This window comes from Mirounga angustirostris, unplaced genomic scaffold, assembly GCF_029215605.1.
Source record: "Mirounga angustirostris isolate CCGP_5_RB_7025 unplaced genomic scaffold, mMirAng1.0.hap1 SCAF_4, whole genome shotgun sequence".
Taxonomy (NCBI): Eukaryota; Metazoa; Chordata; class Mammalia; order Carnivora; family Phocidae; genus Mirounga; species Mirounga angustirostris.
The window spans coordinates 154,436,691-154,454,322 of record NW_026991712.1 but is presented as its reverse complement, the minus strand read 5'-3'; the positions used below and the strand labels follow the sequence as shown (position 1 = coordinate 154,454,322).

The 17,632-nt window shown below is 40.4% G+C and overlaps 2 protein-coding genes across 8 annotated transcripts in view; one reads left to right on the top strand and one right to left on the bottom strand.

The window, feature by feature from the left end:
• The window catches only part of IPP (intracisternal A particle-promoted polypeptide), a 73,206-nt gene that overhangs the window by 24,819 nt on the left and 30,755 nt on the right, over positions 1-17,632 (bottom strand). For 3 of the 7 annotated variants that reach the window (XM_064589232.1, XM_054512890.2, XM_064589228.1), the window contains one exon: positions 11,853-12,284. In XM_064589232.1, coding sequence (XP_064445302.1) covers positions 12,057-12,284 — 228 coding nt within the window. In that variant the 3' untranslated portion in view covers positions 11,853-12,056. Of the gene's footprint in view, positions 1-9,132; positions 11,490-11,852; positions 12,285-17,063; positions 17,341-17,376; positions 17,610-17,632 lie in introns of those variants that run through there. The other 4 variants (XM_064589229.1, XM_045897792.3, XM_064589231.1 and 1 more) reach the window with 4 other exon arrangements.
• TMEM69 (transmembrane protein 69) lies at positions 947-6,879 on the top strand. The gene is given in 3 exon segments (XM_054512895.2): positions 947-1,046; positions 3,277-3,416; positions 5,875-6,879. Coding segments are annotated over 2 exon segments (750 nt in total). The 5' UTR covers positions 947-1,046; positions 3,277-3,374; the 3' UTR covers positions 6,583-6,879.

Genomic DNA, 17,632 nt, shown 5'->3' with positions numbered 1-17,632 from the left:
TAGTAGTTCCGCCCGACCGCTGGCGTCAGGCCCCTGGCCCCACGCAAGGCGGATTTCTGTCCGCAGCCTGCTCTCGTGCCAGGGCGGAGAAGCTGTTTCTCTGACCTAAAGTCTCATTGGGTATCGCGCTACTAGAAGGGGCGGCGCTGCCGTGACGGACAGAGAAGGAAATAAAAGTGAAAGCCTATTGGGATTAGAAGCGGTTACTATTACGAAGAATTCGCAATGGGCCCATTCTGCACGGGACGCTAAGCCATATGATGGCCGACAACCACGAAGCTACATTAACCCAGAATCCGGAGGGATGGAGGAACTGGCCAACGACGCTCAAATTGTCTGGTGCTGTGTCCTTGATAGACTATGAAATGGAGGCCCAGAGAAGAAAAGAGACTTGTCCAAGGTCACAGAGCCGACAATAAAAGTTAAAGCAGAGGGTGACAGAAAGAATGATCTAACTTTTCTGATTAACCCTAAACCCAGGACTGTTATCACCACTTATGGAAGCGAAAATCCTGCCCTTTGTGCTCTTATTTCTTAATGGAAGTAACAGTTTTGTTTTTCTTAGTGTTAGTAATTTAGGACCCTAACACAGAGTAAGATGTGCCCCATCGATCCTAGAAACCCTGTTATGAGTTCCAGAGATGGCAAGCAATTTGGCCAAGTCTTACTTGGCCTAGACTCCAAATTTCTCCTCCCTTCCTACAACACCATCACTTGAGATTGTTTCAGTAGTTGTGCCCTACCTTTCCGAATTCTGAGGTCCAGATTCTGCTGGCTGGGAAACCTGGAAGAGAGAGGCAAGGACCATTCAGGTACCCTACATACCTCAAAAGCCTGCTTCTAGAATTTAAGAATTAAAGGAATGACTCAAGATGGAAAGCCCTGCCCGGGAACCAGTCAGCGCCGGTCGAGTCCCCACCCGGACTCTTTTTTTTTCTGTTCTCAGGAAGTGGGGGGGACTGCCAACCACCACCTGCCGGAAGTGCCTTTTCGTGAGTACCTGGCTGTTCTTGCAACTCCGCTCTCCAACCCCCGGTTCGACACTGGCAAGTATACTTACATATATAACAGCAGGGCTGCTGCCACAGTGTACAAATTGTGGGGGAGGGGGCACCAAGGGTTGAGAGTAAATCAAAGCCGCGGGGAATGTCAGGCAGTTTCCCGAGGATCCTTGGGTTTTCACAGCGCGCTCTTTTTTTTTAATTTTATTTTTTTTAGAGATTTTATTTATTTGACAGAGACGCAGTGAGAGAGGGAACACAAGCAAGGGCGGGGGGTGGGAGAGGGAGAAGCAGGCTTCCCGCGGAGCAGGGAGCCCGATGTGGGACTCGATCCCAGGACCCTGGGACTATGACCCGAGCCGAAGGCAGTTGCTTAACAACTGAGCCACCCAGGCGCCCCACAGCGCGCTCTTTTCTCAGAAGTCTGCTCTGAGGCTTGCAGTTTGCAACTATTCCTCTGGGGCAGTGGCAGTATCGGGCGTTTTAACCTAAATTGAGCGGATTAACCCTTAGGTCTTTGCCCTTCATTTCCTCACCAGTTGCCGTCCCCGAGATACAGGCTATCACTCTTTCCATTTAACACCCATGAGTTGGAAAGCACATGGTCACAGTGCGTAGAGAGTTCCAAATGTGAAGAGAGCGTTGAGATTTTTAAGTGGGGTGGTCTGGAAAGCCCTTACGCAGGTGCTTTTGACCAACAGTGTGTGTGTGGGCCCTGCAGATATGTGTGTTTGGAAGTCAGGAGGTGGATGTTAGGTGCCATCTAAGATGTACTCAGAGGCCCAAGATAAGTCTGACTGGTATACAGATTCCTCTACCCGGCCCTAAGAGCTGTGACCTAGAAATCAGTTCATTAAAATATTTAATTAGGTAGCAAATGTGGTTTTTGGATCTTTTAGACACCTCATTCTCCTGGTTAAGAATGAAACTCATGTAAGACAGATCTAGATTCATATTCTCAACCACTTACTGGTTGCTTACGTTAGAGGTTTTTTTTTTTTTTTTTTTAAGATTTTATTTATTTAATTGACAGAAAGAGATAGTGAGAGAGGTAACACAAGCAGGGGGAGTGGGAGAGGGAGAAGCAGGCTTCCCGCCAAGCAGGGAGCCCGATGCGGGGCTCGATCCCAGGACCCTGGGATCATGACCTGAGCCGAAGGCAGACGCTTACCGGCTGAGCCCCCCAGGCGCCCCATAGCTATTATTTTTTGAATGCTTACTTGGTGTCAGGGACAGTTTGCAGCTCTTTACATATATTAATTTAATTTTTACAACGAAGCTATGCAGTTATTTTAATTGTTTCAAAAGTGAGTGAACTGCAACATAACAAAGTTAAAGACGTTGTACAAAATCACATACCTAATAAGTAAGTGGTGGAGCCAGGATCCCAACACAAATTGTTAGACTCCAAAATCTTCACTCCAACAGGCTACACTGTCTCTCAGCACCAAGTTGATGAGGTTATTGTATTAAATGAGTTAATGCAGGGGTGCCTGGCTGGCTCTGGGAGCGTGTGACTCTTGATGTTGGGGTTATGAGTTCAAGCCCCACATTGGTTGTAGAGATAACTTAAAAATAATATCTTAAAAACAAATAAATGAGTTAATGCATATAAAACACTAGTTATAGTGCTTGGTTCACAGCTAAATTGTATTAATTGCTACCATCATTATTTTGAGCTGTAAACACCTAAGCCCCAAAATAGATAACTAAGGTGAAAAAAGAGAACAGAGAAGCTATAACCTTCAGTTTTAAAGATGAGAAATCTAGGGGCACCTGGGTGGCTCAGTCGTTAAGGGTCTGCCTTCGGCTCAGGTCATGATCCTAGGGTCCTGGGATCGAGCCCCGCATCGGGCTCCCGACTCAGCGGGGAGCCTGCTTCTCCCTCTCCCACTCCCCCTGCTTGTGTTCCCTCTCTCACTGTGTCTCTCTCTGTCAAAATAAATAAAAATCTTAAAAAAAAATAAAGATGAGAAAACTACACTTCAAGGAAGCAATTTACCCAAGGTCACACAGCTGGGGAATTATAGAGGTATTTGTAAAATACAGATCTTCTGTCTCTGGCAATACTTTTTCTGTTACACCAGCTTTTAGCAAAAGCTAAAAGAATGGTTCAGAGAAGAAAAGGATTATTAGTGTATTACTGATTTCCAGAAAACATTAATGATTGTTTTCAAAGGAAAGTATGTTATATGGAAAAAATTCTCAAGTTCCTACTTATAAAAAATTATGCATAAAATGAAGAAAATTAAGTGACATCTTGTTTTATACACAGCAACATGCTTCTCATTCAGCTCCTCCACTTAGCTGTAAAAATGCATTAATCAGAACTGCCTGGCATCTTCCTGAGCAAGACTTTCAGTAGGACCGAGTATGCTTCATTTCATCCAGAAGTTTTCTCAAGCATCTTCAAAGGTTGGTTTATTCAGCAAATACTTGCTGGCACTGCTTTGCTGGGGCAATAGCAATGAAAAAAAAAAGACAAATCTTATCCTCATATGTTTAGGTGATGGGGGAAAGGGTGGGTAAAATACAAATAAGTATTTGTATTTTGTATTTGTATACAATATTTAATACTGCAAGTGGTAAGTCCTCTGGAGAACTATAAAGCAGGGAAGGGGAATAGGGGCTATCAGCAATAGACTTAGGATTGCTCTTAAAAATAGAGGGGTCAGGGTGCCTGGGCCCAGTCAGTTAAGCATCTGTCTTCAGCTGGGGCCCTGATATCAGGGTCCTGGGATCCAGCCTGATGTGGGGCTCCTTGCTTTGAAGGGAGTCTGCTTTTCCCTCTCCCCATGTCCCTCCCCCCCGCTCATGCTCTCTCTCTCGTGCTCTCTCAAATAAATAAAATCTTAAAAAAAAAAAAAAAAATAGAGGGGCCAGGGGTGCTGACTCTTGATCTCAGGGTAGTAAGTTCAAGCCCCATGTTGGATGTAGAGATCACTTAAAAAATCTTAAAAAAAAAAAAAAAAATAGGGGCACCTTGGTAGCTCAGTCGGGTAAGCATCCGACTCTTGATTTTGGCTCAGGTCATGATCTCAGGGTCCTGGGACTGAGCCCCACATTGGACTCCACCCTCAGAGGAGTCTGCTTGAAGATTCTGTCCCCCTCCCCCCAATAAACAAATAAATCTATTTTTTAAAAAGATTTTATTTATTTGAGAGAGAGAGTATGAGAGGGGGGAGGGTCAGAGGGAGAAGCAGACTCCCCGCTGAGCAGGGAGCCTGATGCGGGACTTGATCCTGGGACTCCAGGATCATCACATGAGCCGAGGTAGTCGCTTAACCAACTGGGCCATCCAGGCACCCTAAATAAATCTATTTTAAAAAAACTAGAGAGGTAAGAAGAGAGGGAATTGGCCATGCAAGTAGCTCAAGGAATAACATTCCAAACAAAAGGAAGAAAAGGCCCCAGGATGGAATAATTCCTAGCATTTTAAGGAGTTACCAAGATTCTTAAATAACTTTCATTTTTTTTCTTTCATCCAGTGCTTTTTGAGTTACTGTTCATCTATTAACTAGTTGAAGTCTGGAATCTGCTCACTAAAGCACAAAATCAGCAGGAAAGGTTATTACTCTGGCCACGTACCATGAAGCACTGGGGAGGGTTTTTTTGTGTTTTTTTTTGTTGTTGTTGTTGTTTTAAGGCAAAAAAAAAATTACTGGCCTGGCGGGCGCCTGGGTGGCTCAGTCGTTAAGCGTCTGCCTTCGGCTCAGGTCATGATCCCAGGGTCCTGGGATCGAGTCCCGCATCGGGCTCCCTGGGGCAGGAAGCCTGCTTCTCCCTCTCCCGCTCCCCCTGCTTGTGTTCTTGCTCTCGCTATCTCTCTGTCAAATAAATAAATACAATCTTTAAAAAAAAAAAAAAAATTACTGGCCTGGCTCTCAAGTATACTGAGACGGACAAACACGTGATTTTTTTTTTTTTTTAAGATTTTATTCATTTATCTGAGAGAGAGCGAGCACGAGCACAAGCAGGGGGAGTGGGAGAGGGAGAAACAGGCTCGATCCAGGGACCCTGGGATCATGACCTGAGCCGAAGGCAGATGTTTAACCCACAGAGCCACCAGGCGCCCTGACCAACACATGATTTAAGTTCACTGTTAGAATTATGATGCGAGTGTGCATAAGGTACTTACAGGAGTATTAATTCAGATTGGGGAAACCTTCATGCTGAATTTCAAAAGATAGTTTCCCTAGATAGAAAAGTAGTATGTTAGGGGGCGCCTGGGTGGCCAGTCAGTTAAGCGTCTGACTCATGATTTCAGCTCAGGTGTTGATCTCAGGGTAGTGGGATCAGGCTCCACACTGGGCTTGGAGTCTGCTTGAGATTCTCTCTCTCCCCCTCTCCCTTTGCCCCTCCCCACTCCCCGTCTCAAAAAAAAAAAAAAGAAAAAGAAAAAAAAAGTAGTATGTTAGAATTCTAGGCAAAGACATACAGGAAGCAATGGAGCTATGGAAAGTATTCAGTGTCTCTAAAGCTAAATTGGAAGGTAGATTACTTTATACAAAACAGCATTCCCACAGTAATTAATGCTGCTGCTTTTGCACGTTATAAATAGAAAAGACAGTTTAAAATGCCAGATACTAAAGATACAGTCTTTACCTGTTCTTTCAGATATTCCTCTCATGGGATAAAATTAGTGGTAGGCCAAAATAATCACTAGGTTTCTTTTCAGTAGTTTCTTTTGCATGTTGTATAGCTGTTTGCTAGTCTTAGCTAGCATTAATAGCACCCGTAGTCCAACCTTTCTGCAAAGTTTGACGTACTAATAGAAAGCAGATGGTTTGTTTTTATATTGTTTCAGTTTGGGATTAACTAACATGGTTATTTAAAAATCTGTTTTTGTCTGTTGGTATTGTTTTCTCTATAGATGCTGAAGTACCCTTTCCCAGTCCGAGTAGGAGCCAGCAGAATAGAAACACTTTCTCTCAAGACATGTCACCAGTAGAACTTTCCCCCTTTGTTTCCAAGGCCTTGGTTTTTCTCTTCATTACTAGTGTACATGAGGAAGACACAATACTATCATACTTCCCCATGCAGCTTTAAGAAGCAGAAGCAAGAAATACTTCCAGCCAAGCCAGCAAGCACCATCACTTACCTGCTTGATAGCCCAAAGCCAGCATTATACATAACTCTGGCAGGACTAATCCCCTTTGTTGCTCCACCACTGGTCATGGTGATGACAAAGGCTTATATCCCCTTATTAGCTTTTACTCAGATGGCTTATGGAGCCAGCTTCCTATCTTTCTTGGGAGGGATCAGATGGGGTTTTGCTCTGCCAGAAGGTAGTACAGCTAAACCAGACTTCCTCAATTTAGCTAATAGTACAGCTTCTGTTGTGTTTTCATGGTTTGCTTTCCTTATTTCTGAAAGACTCAGTGAAGCTATAGTCACAGTAATAATAGGTTTGGGGATAGCATTACACATTGAACTTTTTCTCTTGCCACATTATCCCAATTGGTTCAAAGCCCTTAAGATAGTAGTCACTTTAGTGGCCTTGTTTTCATTTATAATCACATTATTAGTTAAAGATATTTATCCAGAGAAAGGACCCAAGAGACCTGGTCAAGTAGAATAAATACAAAACTACTCTCTAGGTGACGTTAGCATGTTGGCTATAAGCCTTGGAAGGCTGTATTTTGGCATCACTTTTTTATACTTCTCCTGTTTAACAGCTTTTTTCCTCCATCAACGTTTATTTCTTCTTCACAGATTTTTTTTCATTTCTTTATTTCATAGGAATTACCTGACAATAGTTTGAAAATCCCTAACAAGTCATTTTCACTTTAGATTACAGTTTTTAGTCTTTATGAATTATACATTTTAATGTTTTACTTGTTTTGAAGAATGTAAAATAATAAAAATGGAAATCCTTTTTGTTAGAGCCTTATGATCATTGGAAAAAGACAGGCACATTCTCCCACAAGAGGAAAACTTTGTATCCATTAGTGTCTGAAAATAATAGGTGGTTCCAATGTGGAGTTTTCATTGCAGTTGCCCTGGGAATTGCATTTCCAAGCTCATTTCATCTGGTATAATCTAGTTATATGAGCTGGAAGGATCTGTGGCTCTAAAGTCAGTAGGGAGCAGTGTCATGAGGGGAAGCCATGTTCAAAGAAAAGCTGAACATACTTTCCAGTTTTTATAGACACAACTCCATCTCCACAGAACACCAACTAGTCAAAAAAATTTTTAAAGAATAAAGTCACTAGTATGTATAAATTAGGAAAAGTCAAGCTGGAGCCATCTTGATGTTCTTACAAGTGAGGCTATCTAGTTTTACACATTAACTCAAAGAGAAGCTTTTTTTTTGGTAAAGATTTTACTTATTCATTTGAGACACAGAGATAGAGAGAGAGAGCGAGCACATGAGGAAGGGGAGAGGCAGAGGGAGAGGGAGAAACAGGCTCCCCACTGAGCCAGGGCCCCGATGTGGGGCTCGATTCCAGGACCCTGGGATCATGACCTGATCCAAAGGCAGATGCTTAACCATCTGGGCCACCCAGGTGCCCCCAGAGAAGCTTTTTTAAAACAAGCAAAAGCAACACCTTAGACTCTAACTTGAAAACTTCGTCTCTTGAGATTCTTAGTCTTATAGAAAAGGAAAAAAACATTTTAAATGGCATAAGAATATAAATCAGTAAATGGTATCACCTGATATATATTATCTTTGTATAATACAGGTATTCAAATATCAGTTAACTTGAATTTCATAAGCTGAATTGTGTGTTGAAGTCCTTGTCCCAGTATCTCAGAATGTGACCTTATTTGAAGACAGGTCTTTACAGAGGTTATAGTGCTAAAATGAGATCCTAAGGGTAGGCTGCAATGTAATATTACTGGTATTCTTATAACAAGGGAAATTAGAGATAAACATGCATACAGGGAAAATGCCACGTATACATGAAAGTAGCCATCTACATTCCAAGGAGAGAAGCCTGGAATAGGTGCCTTCCTTTTAGCACTCAGAAGGAACCAACTACCAACACCTTGATTTTAGACTTCCAGCTTCCAAAACTATGAGACGATAAATTCCATTTAAATTTCTGTGGTACTTTGTTACAGCAGCCCTAGCAAACAAGCACACCACCACAGAGCTAGACCTTGTTCTGAGCATTAAGAAGCTTACCAATGAAAGCCCATAGCTGAAACCACCATACAATCCTTCTTTATGAATGCAAAGAATAGTTTACTAGAGCCTGATATTGAAGGAAGAAAAGCTTATCCTCTTCAGAAGATCTTTCCCAATTCTACTCATAGTGTTTTGGTGAGGAAACGTCTTTGCTTCTAAACTGCATGAGGACTACACAAAGTTAAAACTTCTCTTATCTCAAATTCATCATCTTTCAGAATAGGGGCAACTAGGGGCGCCTGGGTGGCTCAGTCGTTAAGTGTCTGCCTTTGGCTCAGGTCATGATCCCAGGGTCCTGGGATTGAGTCCCGCACTGGGCTCCCTGCTCCGCGGGAAGCCTGCTTCTCCCTCTCCCTCTGCTGCTCCCCCTGCTTGTGTTCCCTCTCTCGCTGTCTCTCTGTCAAATAAATAAAATCTTTAAAAAAAAAAAAAAAAGAATGGGGCAAATAACTTTTAAGCTACTTGCCCAATTTCACTACACAAATGCAGGTAAATGCACTTTGTAAGTTAATTACAGTGTATGATTCTTTTAAAAAAAAACTGATTTTAAAGTACATCTGCCCAGGGGCTCCTGGGTGGCTCAGTCGTTAAGCATCTGCCTTCGGCTCAGGTCATGATCCCAGAGTCCTGGGATCGAGCCCCACATTGGGCTCCCTGCTCCACAGGAAGCCTGCTTCTCCCTCTCCCATTCCCCCTGCTTGTGTTCCCCCTCTCGCTACCTCTCTCTCTGTTGCAAAATAAATAAAATCTTTTAAAAAAAAAAGTACATCTGCCTTTTAAGTCCATTGGACAGGACGTTTAGAACTATATTAGATTGTCAAATATTTTGGAGGAAGATCACATTAATAGCCGCTCAGGAAACAGATTTAAATGTAAGAACTAAATGTGCAGGTCCCTAAAGTAAAAACAAAACAGTAAAAAAACTTGGGCAATCCTATTACAGTTGGGTAATCTAGGAACACTGCTAATAAACTAAGTTAATGAGTAATACAAGAATAAGCAAAAATCAACATACTTTATTAGTACATTATTTTTAAGACCATGTCATTACCTAGAAGATAATATAATAATATGCATTTTTATAATTATCTATTTACAGGGATTGTCTAGATCCATTAAGCCCAAACACAGATTGTCTTGAATGTTTCTGCCACAGCAGTACAAAATGCCTCCCTTCACAGTGCCAATTCAGGTTGGCACCAGGCAATAATGAGAATTAAATTATAGGAGTATTTTGTAAATCTCTTTTGAACCAGAATGCAGATTCTCTGTAGAGAAATATTAAAGGCACATGGAGTTTAAATAATCTACAAATTATGTCATTCCTTGACATATTATAGATCTCACCAGTCACCTATGACCCTTTAGACTTTTAGGATACCCCAAAGGAGACACAGAGCTTTCTATCTATACTATATAAGCTTTTCTTAATACATGCATATGGTTAAGTTATGAAACAAAGTATCCTTGTGGGCCAATGCAAATATTTTAGATATGAGGGCTACCTGAGTCTTTAATGCTTACCGACAAAGATTTTCTATCTAAATAAGCTGCTGATACACTGTAATAATACACTGAAGGACTTTAAGAAAGAAAAGGGAGAAATTGGGTGCCTTGCTGGCTCTTGATCTCAGGGTTGAGTTCAAGCCCTACACTGGGTGTAGAGATTGTTTAAAGTCTTAAAAAAAAAAAAAAAAAAGGAAAAGGGGAAATCAGGAATATACAAATCAAATCCTGGAATCATTAGATAAACCTAAATGTATGTAAGACCTTTAATATATGTATGGCTCCAAGCAACTGGTAGAAATAACTAAAAGTGATCAGGTACACAAAGAATGTTCCTCTCAGAACCAGACAGAGAACAATTCTTTAGAATGTTTCTTGGGCAGGGGGGTAGGGGGCCTGGGTGGCTCAGTCGTTAAGCGTCTGCCTTTGGCTCAGGTTATGATCCCAGCGTCCTGGGATCGAGCCCCACATCGGGCTCCCTGCTCGGCGGGAAGCCTGCTTCTCCCTCTCCCACTCCCCTTGCTTGTGTTCCCTCTCTCGCTGTCTCTCTCTGTCAAATTAATAAAATCTTAAGAAAAAAAAAGTTTCTCGGGAAAAATGAAAAGTTCTGAGAAGCAGTTTTGGATCAGAGGACTTTCACCTTAACACTTTTGTCAATGTCTATAAAAAGCTTCATAGGTACCTACAATTCCACCTTCTCCAAACCAGACAGTAGGCTTTGTACTAAGTTCATACTTAGGATTGCCCAAGTACAAGTAAGCTTCACAAAGCTTGATAGTCTAATAAAATTCCCTCTTCCCAAAGCCAAGCAGATATTTTTGATAACTATTTAGAAAATAGGAAAGAAACTTAAGAGGTACATATCTCTCACTGGGCTCTGTCATCCATTGTATCATCCAATTGCACTAAAGGACTGTCACTAAGAACCTCCAGTAATTCCTCACTTGCATTTTCAGCATTAAGACAAAAAATGTAAGAGAGCAAAAGCTTTTTTAATCCTGTTATCAACAGGCAAAAACTTATCTATCTATATAAACATCTATAGAGATAGCTAGATATTTCCCACATGTCCCTCCCAGTGTACCTGCTGCCAATAAGAAGTTTGGGGCTAGTGAAAACTCCTGGCAACAAATAAAAGTAGGGAGTTGTTTCACTGGCTTTCTCTGTAGGTTCAACTGTGGCCATGGAAAATTGCGCCGTAGACTGAATCATGAATGTACAGACATCTTTAAACTGTCTCATTGATATTCTTACATCACATAAGGGTCGTGTTACAGCTTGGCTGACACTGGAGAAGCAGCTAATGGGGCTATTTGCCAAGAAGCTTCTAGCAAATCATTTTTACAAATAGGACTCTACCCCCAAGAGGAGAATTCCAGAGCATAAACAGCATTCCTATTGGTAAGCTTGGCAAATTTGTGTGAGTTCTTTATTAATTTAGGATATATTCCATATCTCTCCCTACACAAATTCTTAGAAAAATCATTCTTTAGTCATTTATCTACCAAATATATGGAAAACTCAATAGAATCAGAGGATCCTATCACCAAATACATGTGTGATTTACAGAGTCAGATCCTATATTTTCAAAATGTTTCTTGTGCTCCCTTATGGTTTATATTTCATAGTACAGCAACACCTCCTTCACAACGACTGGTGATCATGTTACCAATTTCTGTCCATGTATCTGAATGAGGGTTATAAACTTCAACTGAGTCCAAGGTACCTGGAGCCAAGAAATCATGGCTGGAAGATCGACCTCCAGAAACATACAGAAGCCCATTGACTGCCACAACACACATGCCTGCTCTAGGCACTTTCATTGAGGCAACTTCAACCCACTTTTCCTGGTTAAGAGGGGGGGAAAAAAAAAAGTTAGCAGAATCATAAAATGACAATAGAGAAAACTGCTGAGAAATTAAATACTCTAGCTCTTTTTACATATTTAAATTTCAAACTGAGAGTCCAGTCATATAAATATATATAGGACATTTTCAAGGGAATGTTTGAGCAGGTATAGACAAAGTAGCGAATTTAGAGGAAAACAATTGAAAAACATGTCTGTGATTAACTATAAATCATGATCAGGAGATAATCTAGAAAACCTATATAGGAAGGCATTCTGTGAAACTGTTCTATGGAATACACATAGGTAATGCAACAACACAAACCCACAAAGCTCCAAGGAGAAAAAAGCTTATACACAGAAGGGCTTTTAAAAGGCTTTAATATGCTAATGACCCTTATAAATCTCCAAGAGAATGATATGCTATCACACTTGCCAAGTTATTGACCATGGAATCCTTTTTTTCAAAGACCATCCAGTGGAATCAATAATTTGCGAAACATATTTTCAGAAAGGTAGTATAGACCAGGAGTTGGAAACCTATTTTTGTAAGAATGATCTTTCCAGGTTAAGAGGTTATTTTATAAAACAAGAATATTTCCACAAATGGTGTTGGGAAAACTGGACAGCTACATGCAAAAGAATGAAACTGGACCACTTTCTTACACCATATACAAAAATAAGCTAAAAATGGATAAGGATCTAAATGTGAGACCTGATATAAAAATCCTAGAAGAGAGTACAGGCAGCAATTTCTCTGACATTGGTTGTAGCAACATTTTCCTAGATATGTCTCCTGAGGCAAGAAAAAAATAAAAGCAAAAATAAACTTGGGATTACATCAAAATAAAAAGCTTCTTTCTGCACAGCAAAGAAAACAATCAACAAAACTAAAAGATAACCTACTGATTGGGAGAAGATATTTGCAAATGACATATCTGATAAAAGGGTTGGTATCCAAAATATATAAAGTACTGACTGTTACAATTCAATACCAAAATAATCATAATTTATCATCACCCAATTAAAAAATGGGTAGAAGACATGAACAGACATTTCTTAAAGGAAATCTGAAATTACAGAATCTATGACAAGTTGGCACAGCTGAAAAAACTCATATTTTACTTATTTATTTATTTGGAGAGAGAGCGAGCACACGAGCAGGGGGAGGGGCAGAGGGAGAGAGAGAATCCCAAGCAGGCTCCATGCCCAGCACGCTGCCCAACACAGGGCTAGATCTCATGACCCTGATATCATGACCTGAGCTGAAATCAAGAGTCAGACACTTAACTGAGCCACCCAGGTGCCCCCAAAATACTCATATTTTAAAAGACAGAGATATTCACAAAAATACCTATAGCTGGTTTAATCTTAAAAAAAAGAAGAAGAAGAAGAAGAAGATGTGGTACAAGATGAAATTAGAGAGGGAGACAAACCATAAGAGACTCTTAAGCATAGGAAACAAACTGAGGGTTGCTGGAGGGGAGATGGGTACAGGATTGGGTAACTGGGTGATGGACATTAAGGAGGGCATGTGATATAATGGGCACTGGGTATTATATAAGACTGATGAATCACTGATCTCTACCTTTGAAACCAATAATACATTGTATGTTAATTGAATTTAAATAAAAATAAATAAATTTAAAAATAAACCAAAAAAAAAGAAAATCCATGTAAAACTTTTGACTCCCCAAAAACTTGACTACTAATAGCCTACTGGGATTTTTTTGTTTTGTTTGCTTTTTTTTTTTTTTAGAGACGGGGAGAAAGGGAGAGAAGGGCAGAGGGAGAGAGAGAATCTTAAGCAGGCTCCACACCTAGTGTGGAGCCTGATGTGGGGCTCAATCTCACACCCTGGAGATCATGACCTGAACCAAAATCAAGAGTTGGATGCGTACCTGAATGAGTCACCCAGGCACTCCATTAATATCCCATTGTTGACCAAAAAGCCTTACCTATAACATAGTCAATTAACACATATTTTGTGTATGTATTATGTACTATATTCTTACAATAAAGTAAGCTACAGAAAAGAAAATGTTATTAAGAAAATCATAAGGAAGAGAAGATACATTTACAGTGCTATACTGTATTTATTGAAAAAAAATCCATGTATAAGTGGACCCACACAGTTCAAAACATGTTGTTCAAGGGTGAACTATAGGGAGAATACTAGGAGCCAAGTTTTTAACTAACGGAGAAAGTATTTACAAACATGGAAATGGGGAAAGCCTGAAAGAATCTGAGATACTGCACTGGAATTTGAGTTATCATTATAAACTCGTGGTTTTATAACATATAAGACTTACAATGTTAAGAAATACTTACAAATGAATATGTATGTGAATACATACATGTATATAGGTACAAGTATTCCTAGCTCTGTTTACTGAGAGTGCCTAGAAGCAGCAATATTCCAGTAGCCATGGGTAGGCTGAGTGCCTAGACCTTGGTTTCTAAATACTATCCTTCACTAGGAGGAAGTGGAGCTTCTTAGAGAAATGGCTGATTTCAGGGCTAGAGCAGAGAAAGTAAAAAATGAGCTTGAAATATTTTATTATGCTAAAAAGTAAAGACATGCTCAATGAATGATGGTAGCATGTCAAAATGACCTAGAAAAGTAGACAAAACCTAAGAAACAAAAGTTCCCAGACAACAGTGAAAAACTATGATCACTCAGAAATAGAAACAAAGAAGGTGAGCTTCATGGTTGTCTAGGCTTTCTGTCTGGTGGGGCTTTCTGAACACCACAGGGAAGGGAATTCCCAAGCACAGCATGACAGTAATCTGATTTAGGAGACAGAGATCAGAGTTTAGAGAGGTTGAAGCAGCCAAGATTTGCAAGCAAGACCGCCAAAGATCCCCTTGTGTCTTTAGCTGAATGCCACTAATCTGTGCAATGCATAAAGTAAAACTCCATGAGAAACAGGCAAAGAACAACTCATAGGAGGATATGATATAACAAGAAGTATACATTTGGCCTCTGGCCCCAGTTCCTGACACAGAACTCCTAAATCCCTAGGAATTCCCTGGATGATAGAAGTGTCTTTTGTCCTAATGAGGCAACTCTTGGTGGACTCCTTAAATAGCTTCAGAAATGGGGGCTGGTTACCAGAAAGACCAAGCCAGAATTAGAAGCTTGGAACTTTTAGCCCCACCCCCTATCATTTGGGGAGGGGAGAAGGGTTGGGGGTTGAATTAATAATCAATTATGCCTACATGTTGAAGCCTCCATAAAATCTCTATACTATGGTGTTCAGAGAGCTTCCAAGTTGGTGAACACATCCATGTGTCAGGAGGGTGTCACACCCCAAATTCTACAGACACTCCTACATTCAAGACCCTTCTGGACCCTGCTCTACATACTTCTTTATCTGGTTATCCATTTGTATCCTTTATAATAGACCACTAATAGTACATACAGTGTTTCCCTGAGTTCTGTAAGCCATTAGAACAAATTATTGAACCTGAGGAAAGGATTATGGGAACCCCCAATTTGTAGCCAAGTCAGAGAAGTGTAAATAAGTCAGTGGTCAACCTGAGGACCCACTACTTGAAACTGGTATGTAAAGTGAGGGGCAATCTTTTTAAACTGACCTCCTGGGGCGCCTGGGTGGCTCAGTCGTTAAGCGTCTGCCTTCAGCTCAAGTCATGATCCCAGCCCCGCATCAGGCTCCCTGCTCAGCCAGGAGCCTGCTTCTCCCTCTTCCACTCCCCCTGCTTGTGTTCCCTCTCTCACTGTCTCTCTCTGTGTCAAATAAATAAATAAAATATTTTTTTTTAAAAAAAGAGAGAAACTGAGCTCTTAACCTGTGGGGTTGTTAGGGTCAGAAATGAATTGACTTGAGGGTACCTAGTTAGTGACCATAGAGAACTGGAAAACAGCTCAGTATGGAAAACCCACACATTTGGTGTCAAAAGTATTGTGCCTAGAGAAACTGTTTTCCATTATAGGAGTTGTAAGCTGAACAATACCCAGAGCTCACGCAGAGCTGGATGACATTCTAGTTTTGACTATCCAAAATAAAGACACCTTGCTGAACAGCTAGGACATTCAGTAGAGACTCAAGAAGGGTCATTCTTTATTTAGTAGGAGACCTAAAGGAAAGACTACTCTCTACTACTCTTCCCTACAAAGCTTAAGAATATGTCTCAAAAGAATCAGTCTGATTTGCAAATAATTTAGCTGCTTACCAAAAGTAAACTCAATACTTCCTAAAAGAAGAAAATAAAATCCAAACACTCGGCAAAATAACATTCACAGTGTCCACCATCCAATCAGAAGTTACTAGAAATGTGGAAAAGCAGGAAGAAGGTGACTCAAACAGGAAGAAAAAGTTCAACAGATACAGGTCCAAAAGTGATGGTGATAATGAAATCAGCAGACAAGGACTTAAAAACAGATATATAAATATGTTCAAGGATCTAAAGGAAAACATGAACATGATGAGAGAAATGGAAGACATTAAAAACAACAACCAAAAAAGATCTTTTAGAGCTAAAAAATATAATATCTGAAGTGAAAAATTCCCTAAATGTAATTAGACACTGCAAACTGGAAGTGAGACAATGTTGATTAATGAACTTGAAAACACAGCAAGAAAACCATCCAAATTGAAGCACAGTGAACAGAATTTCAGTTTGGCAGGATGAGTAAGTTCTAGAGATCTAATATACAACACGGTAACTATAATTCCTAATACTATATCGTATACCTGAAATTTGGTAAGAAAGCAACTCTCACCACACACGAAAAAAGGAAAAGAGAATCTGAAACTAACACAATACCGTATGTTTAACTACACTGGAATTTTTTTAAAAATTAGAATGGCTAATAAAGACTTCAGTTAAATGGGAAAAAAAGGAAAAGGAAACTATAAGGTGATGAATATGTTAATTAGCTTGATTTGGTAATTATTTCACAATATATATCAAAACATCACATTATACACCTTAAATCTACACAATTTTTATTAAGTATATCTCAATGAAGCTGTAAAACAAAAATGAACTGAAGCACAGAGAGAAAAAAAAATTAACAGAGCCTCAGTGCCCTGTGGGACAATATTAAAGTGGTCTTACATGCATGTTATTGGAGTCTCAGAAAAAGAGCAGGAGAATATCTGAGGAAATATGGCTGAAAACATTTACTCTGATGGAAGCTATAATCCCACAGATTCAAGGAGTTCAATGAATTCTAAACAGGTTAAGCACAAAACTCCAAAAAGACACACCATAATCAAATTACTGGAAACCCATGATAAAGAGAAAACTGTAAAAGCCTCCAAAGGAAAAAAGACACATTACATACAAGGGAACAAGGATAAGAATGACTACTGACTTCCCATCAGAAATAGTGCAATAAGGGATGCCTGGGTGGCTCAGTTGGTTAAGCTTCTGCCTTCAGCTCAGGTCATGATCCCAGGGTCCTGGGATCGAGTCCTGCATCAGGCTCCCTGCTCAGTGGGGAGTCTGCTTCTCCCTCTGCTGCTCCCCCTGCTTATGTTCTCTGTCTCTCTCTCTCTCTGACAAATAAATAAAATATTAAAAAAAAAAAAAAGAAAGAAAATGAACACTAAGAGAATAAATGCCAGCAGACCAGCACTTAAAAAAAATACTAAAGGAAGTTCTTCATGCTAAGAGAAAATGTTATGAGACAGAAACTTAGTTCTACACAAAAGAATAGAACTGGGAATGATTCGGACGCCTGGGTGGCTCAGTTGGTTAAGCATCTGCCTTCAGCTCCCGGGGTTCTGGGTTTGAGTCCTGCATCGGGCTCCCTGCTCAGCGGGGAGCCTGCTTCTCCCTCTGTTTGCTGCTCTCCCTGCTTGTGCACTCTCTTGTTGTCTCTGACAAATAAATAAATACAAATAAAATCTTAAAAAAAAAAAAGAACTAGGAATTAGGAATGATTAATATAGGCATAATTATAAAAGACTTGAACATTAAAATTTTATTTTAGGGGCGCTTGGGTGGCTCAGTCGTTGAGCGTCTGCCTTCGGCTCAGGTCATGATCCCGGAGTCCTGGGATAGAGCCCCGCATCGGGCTCCCTGCTCCGCGGGAAGCCTGCTTCTCCCTCTCCCCCTGCTTGTGTTCCCTCTCTTGCTGTGTCTCTCTCTGTCAAATAAATAAATAAAATC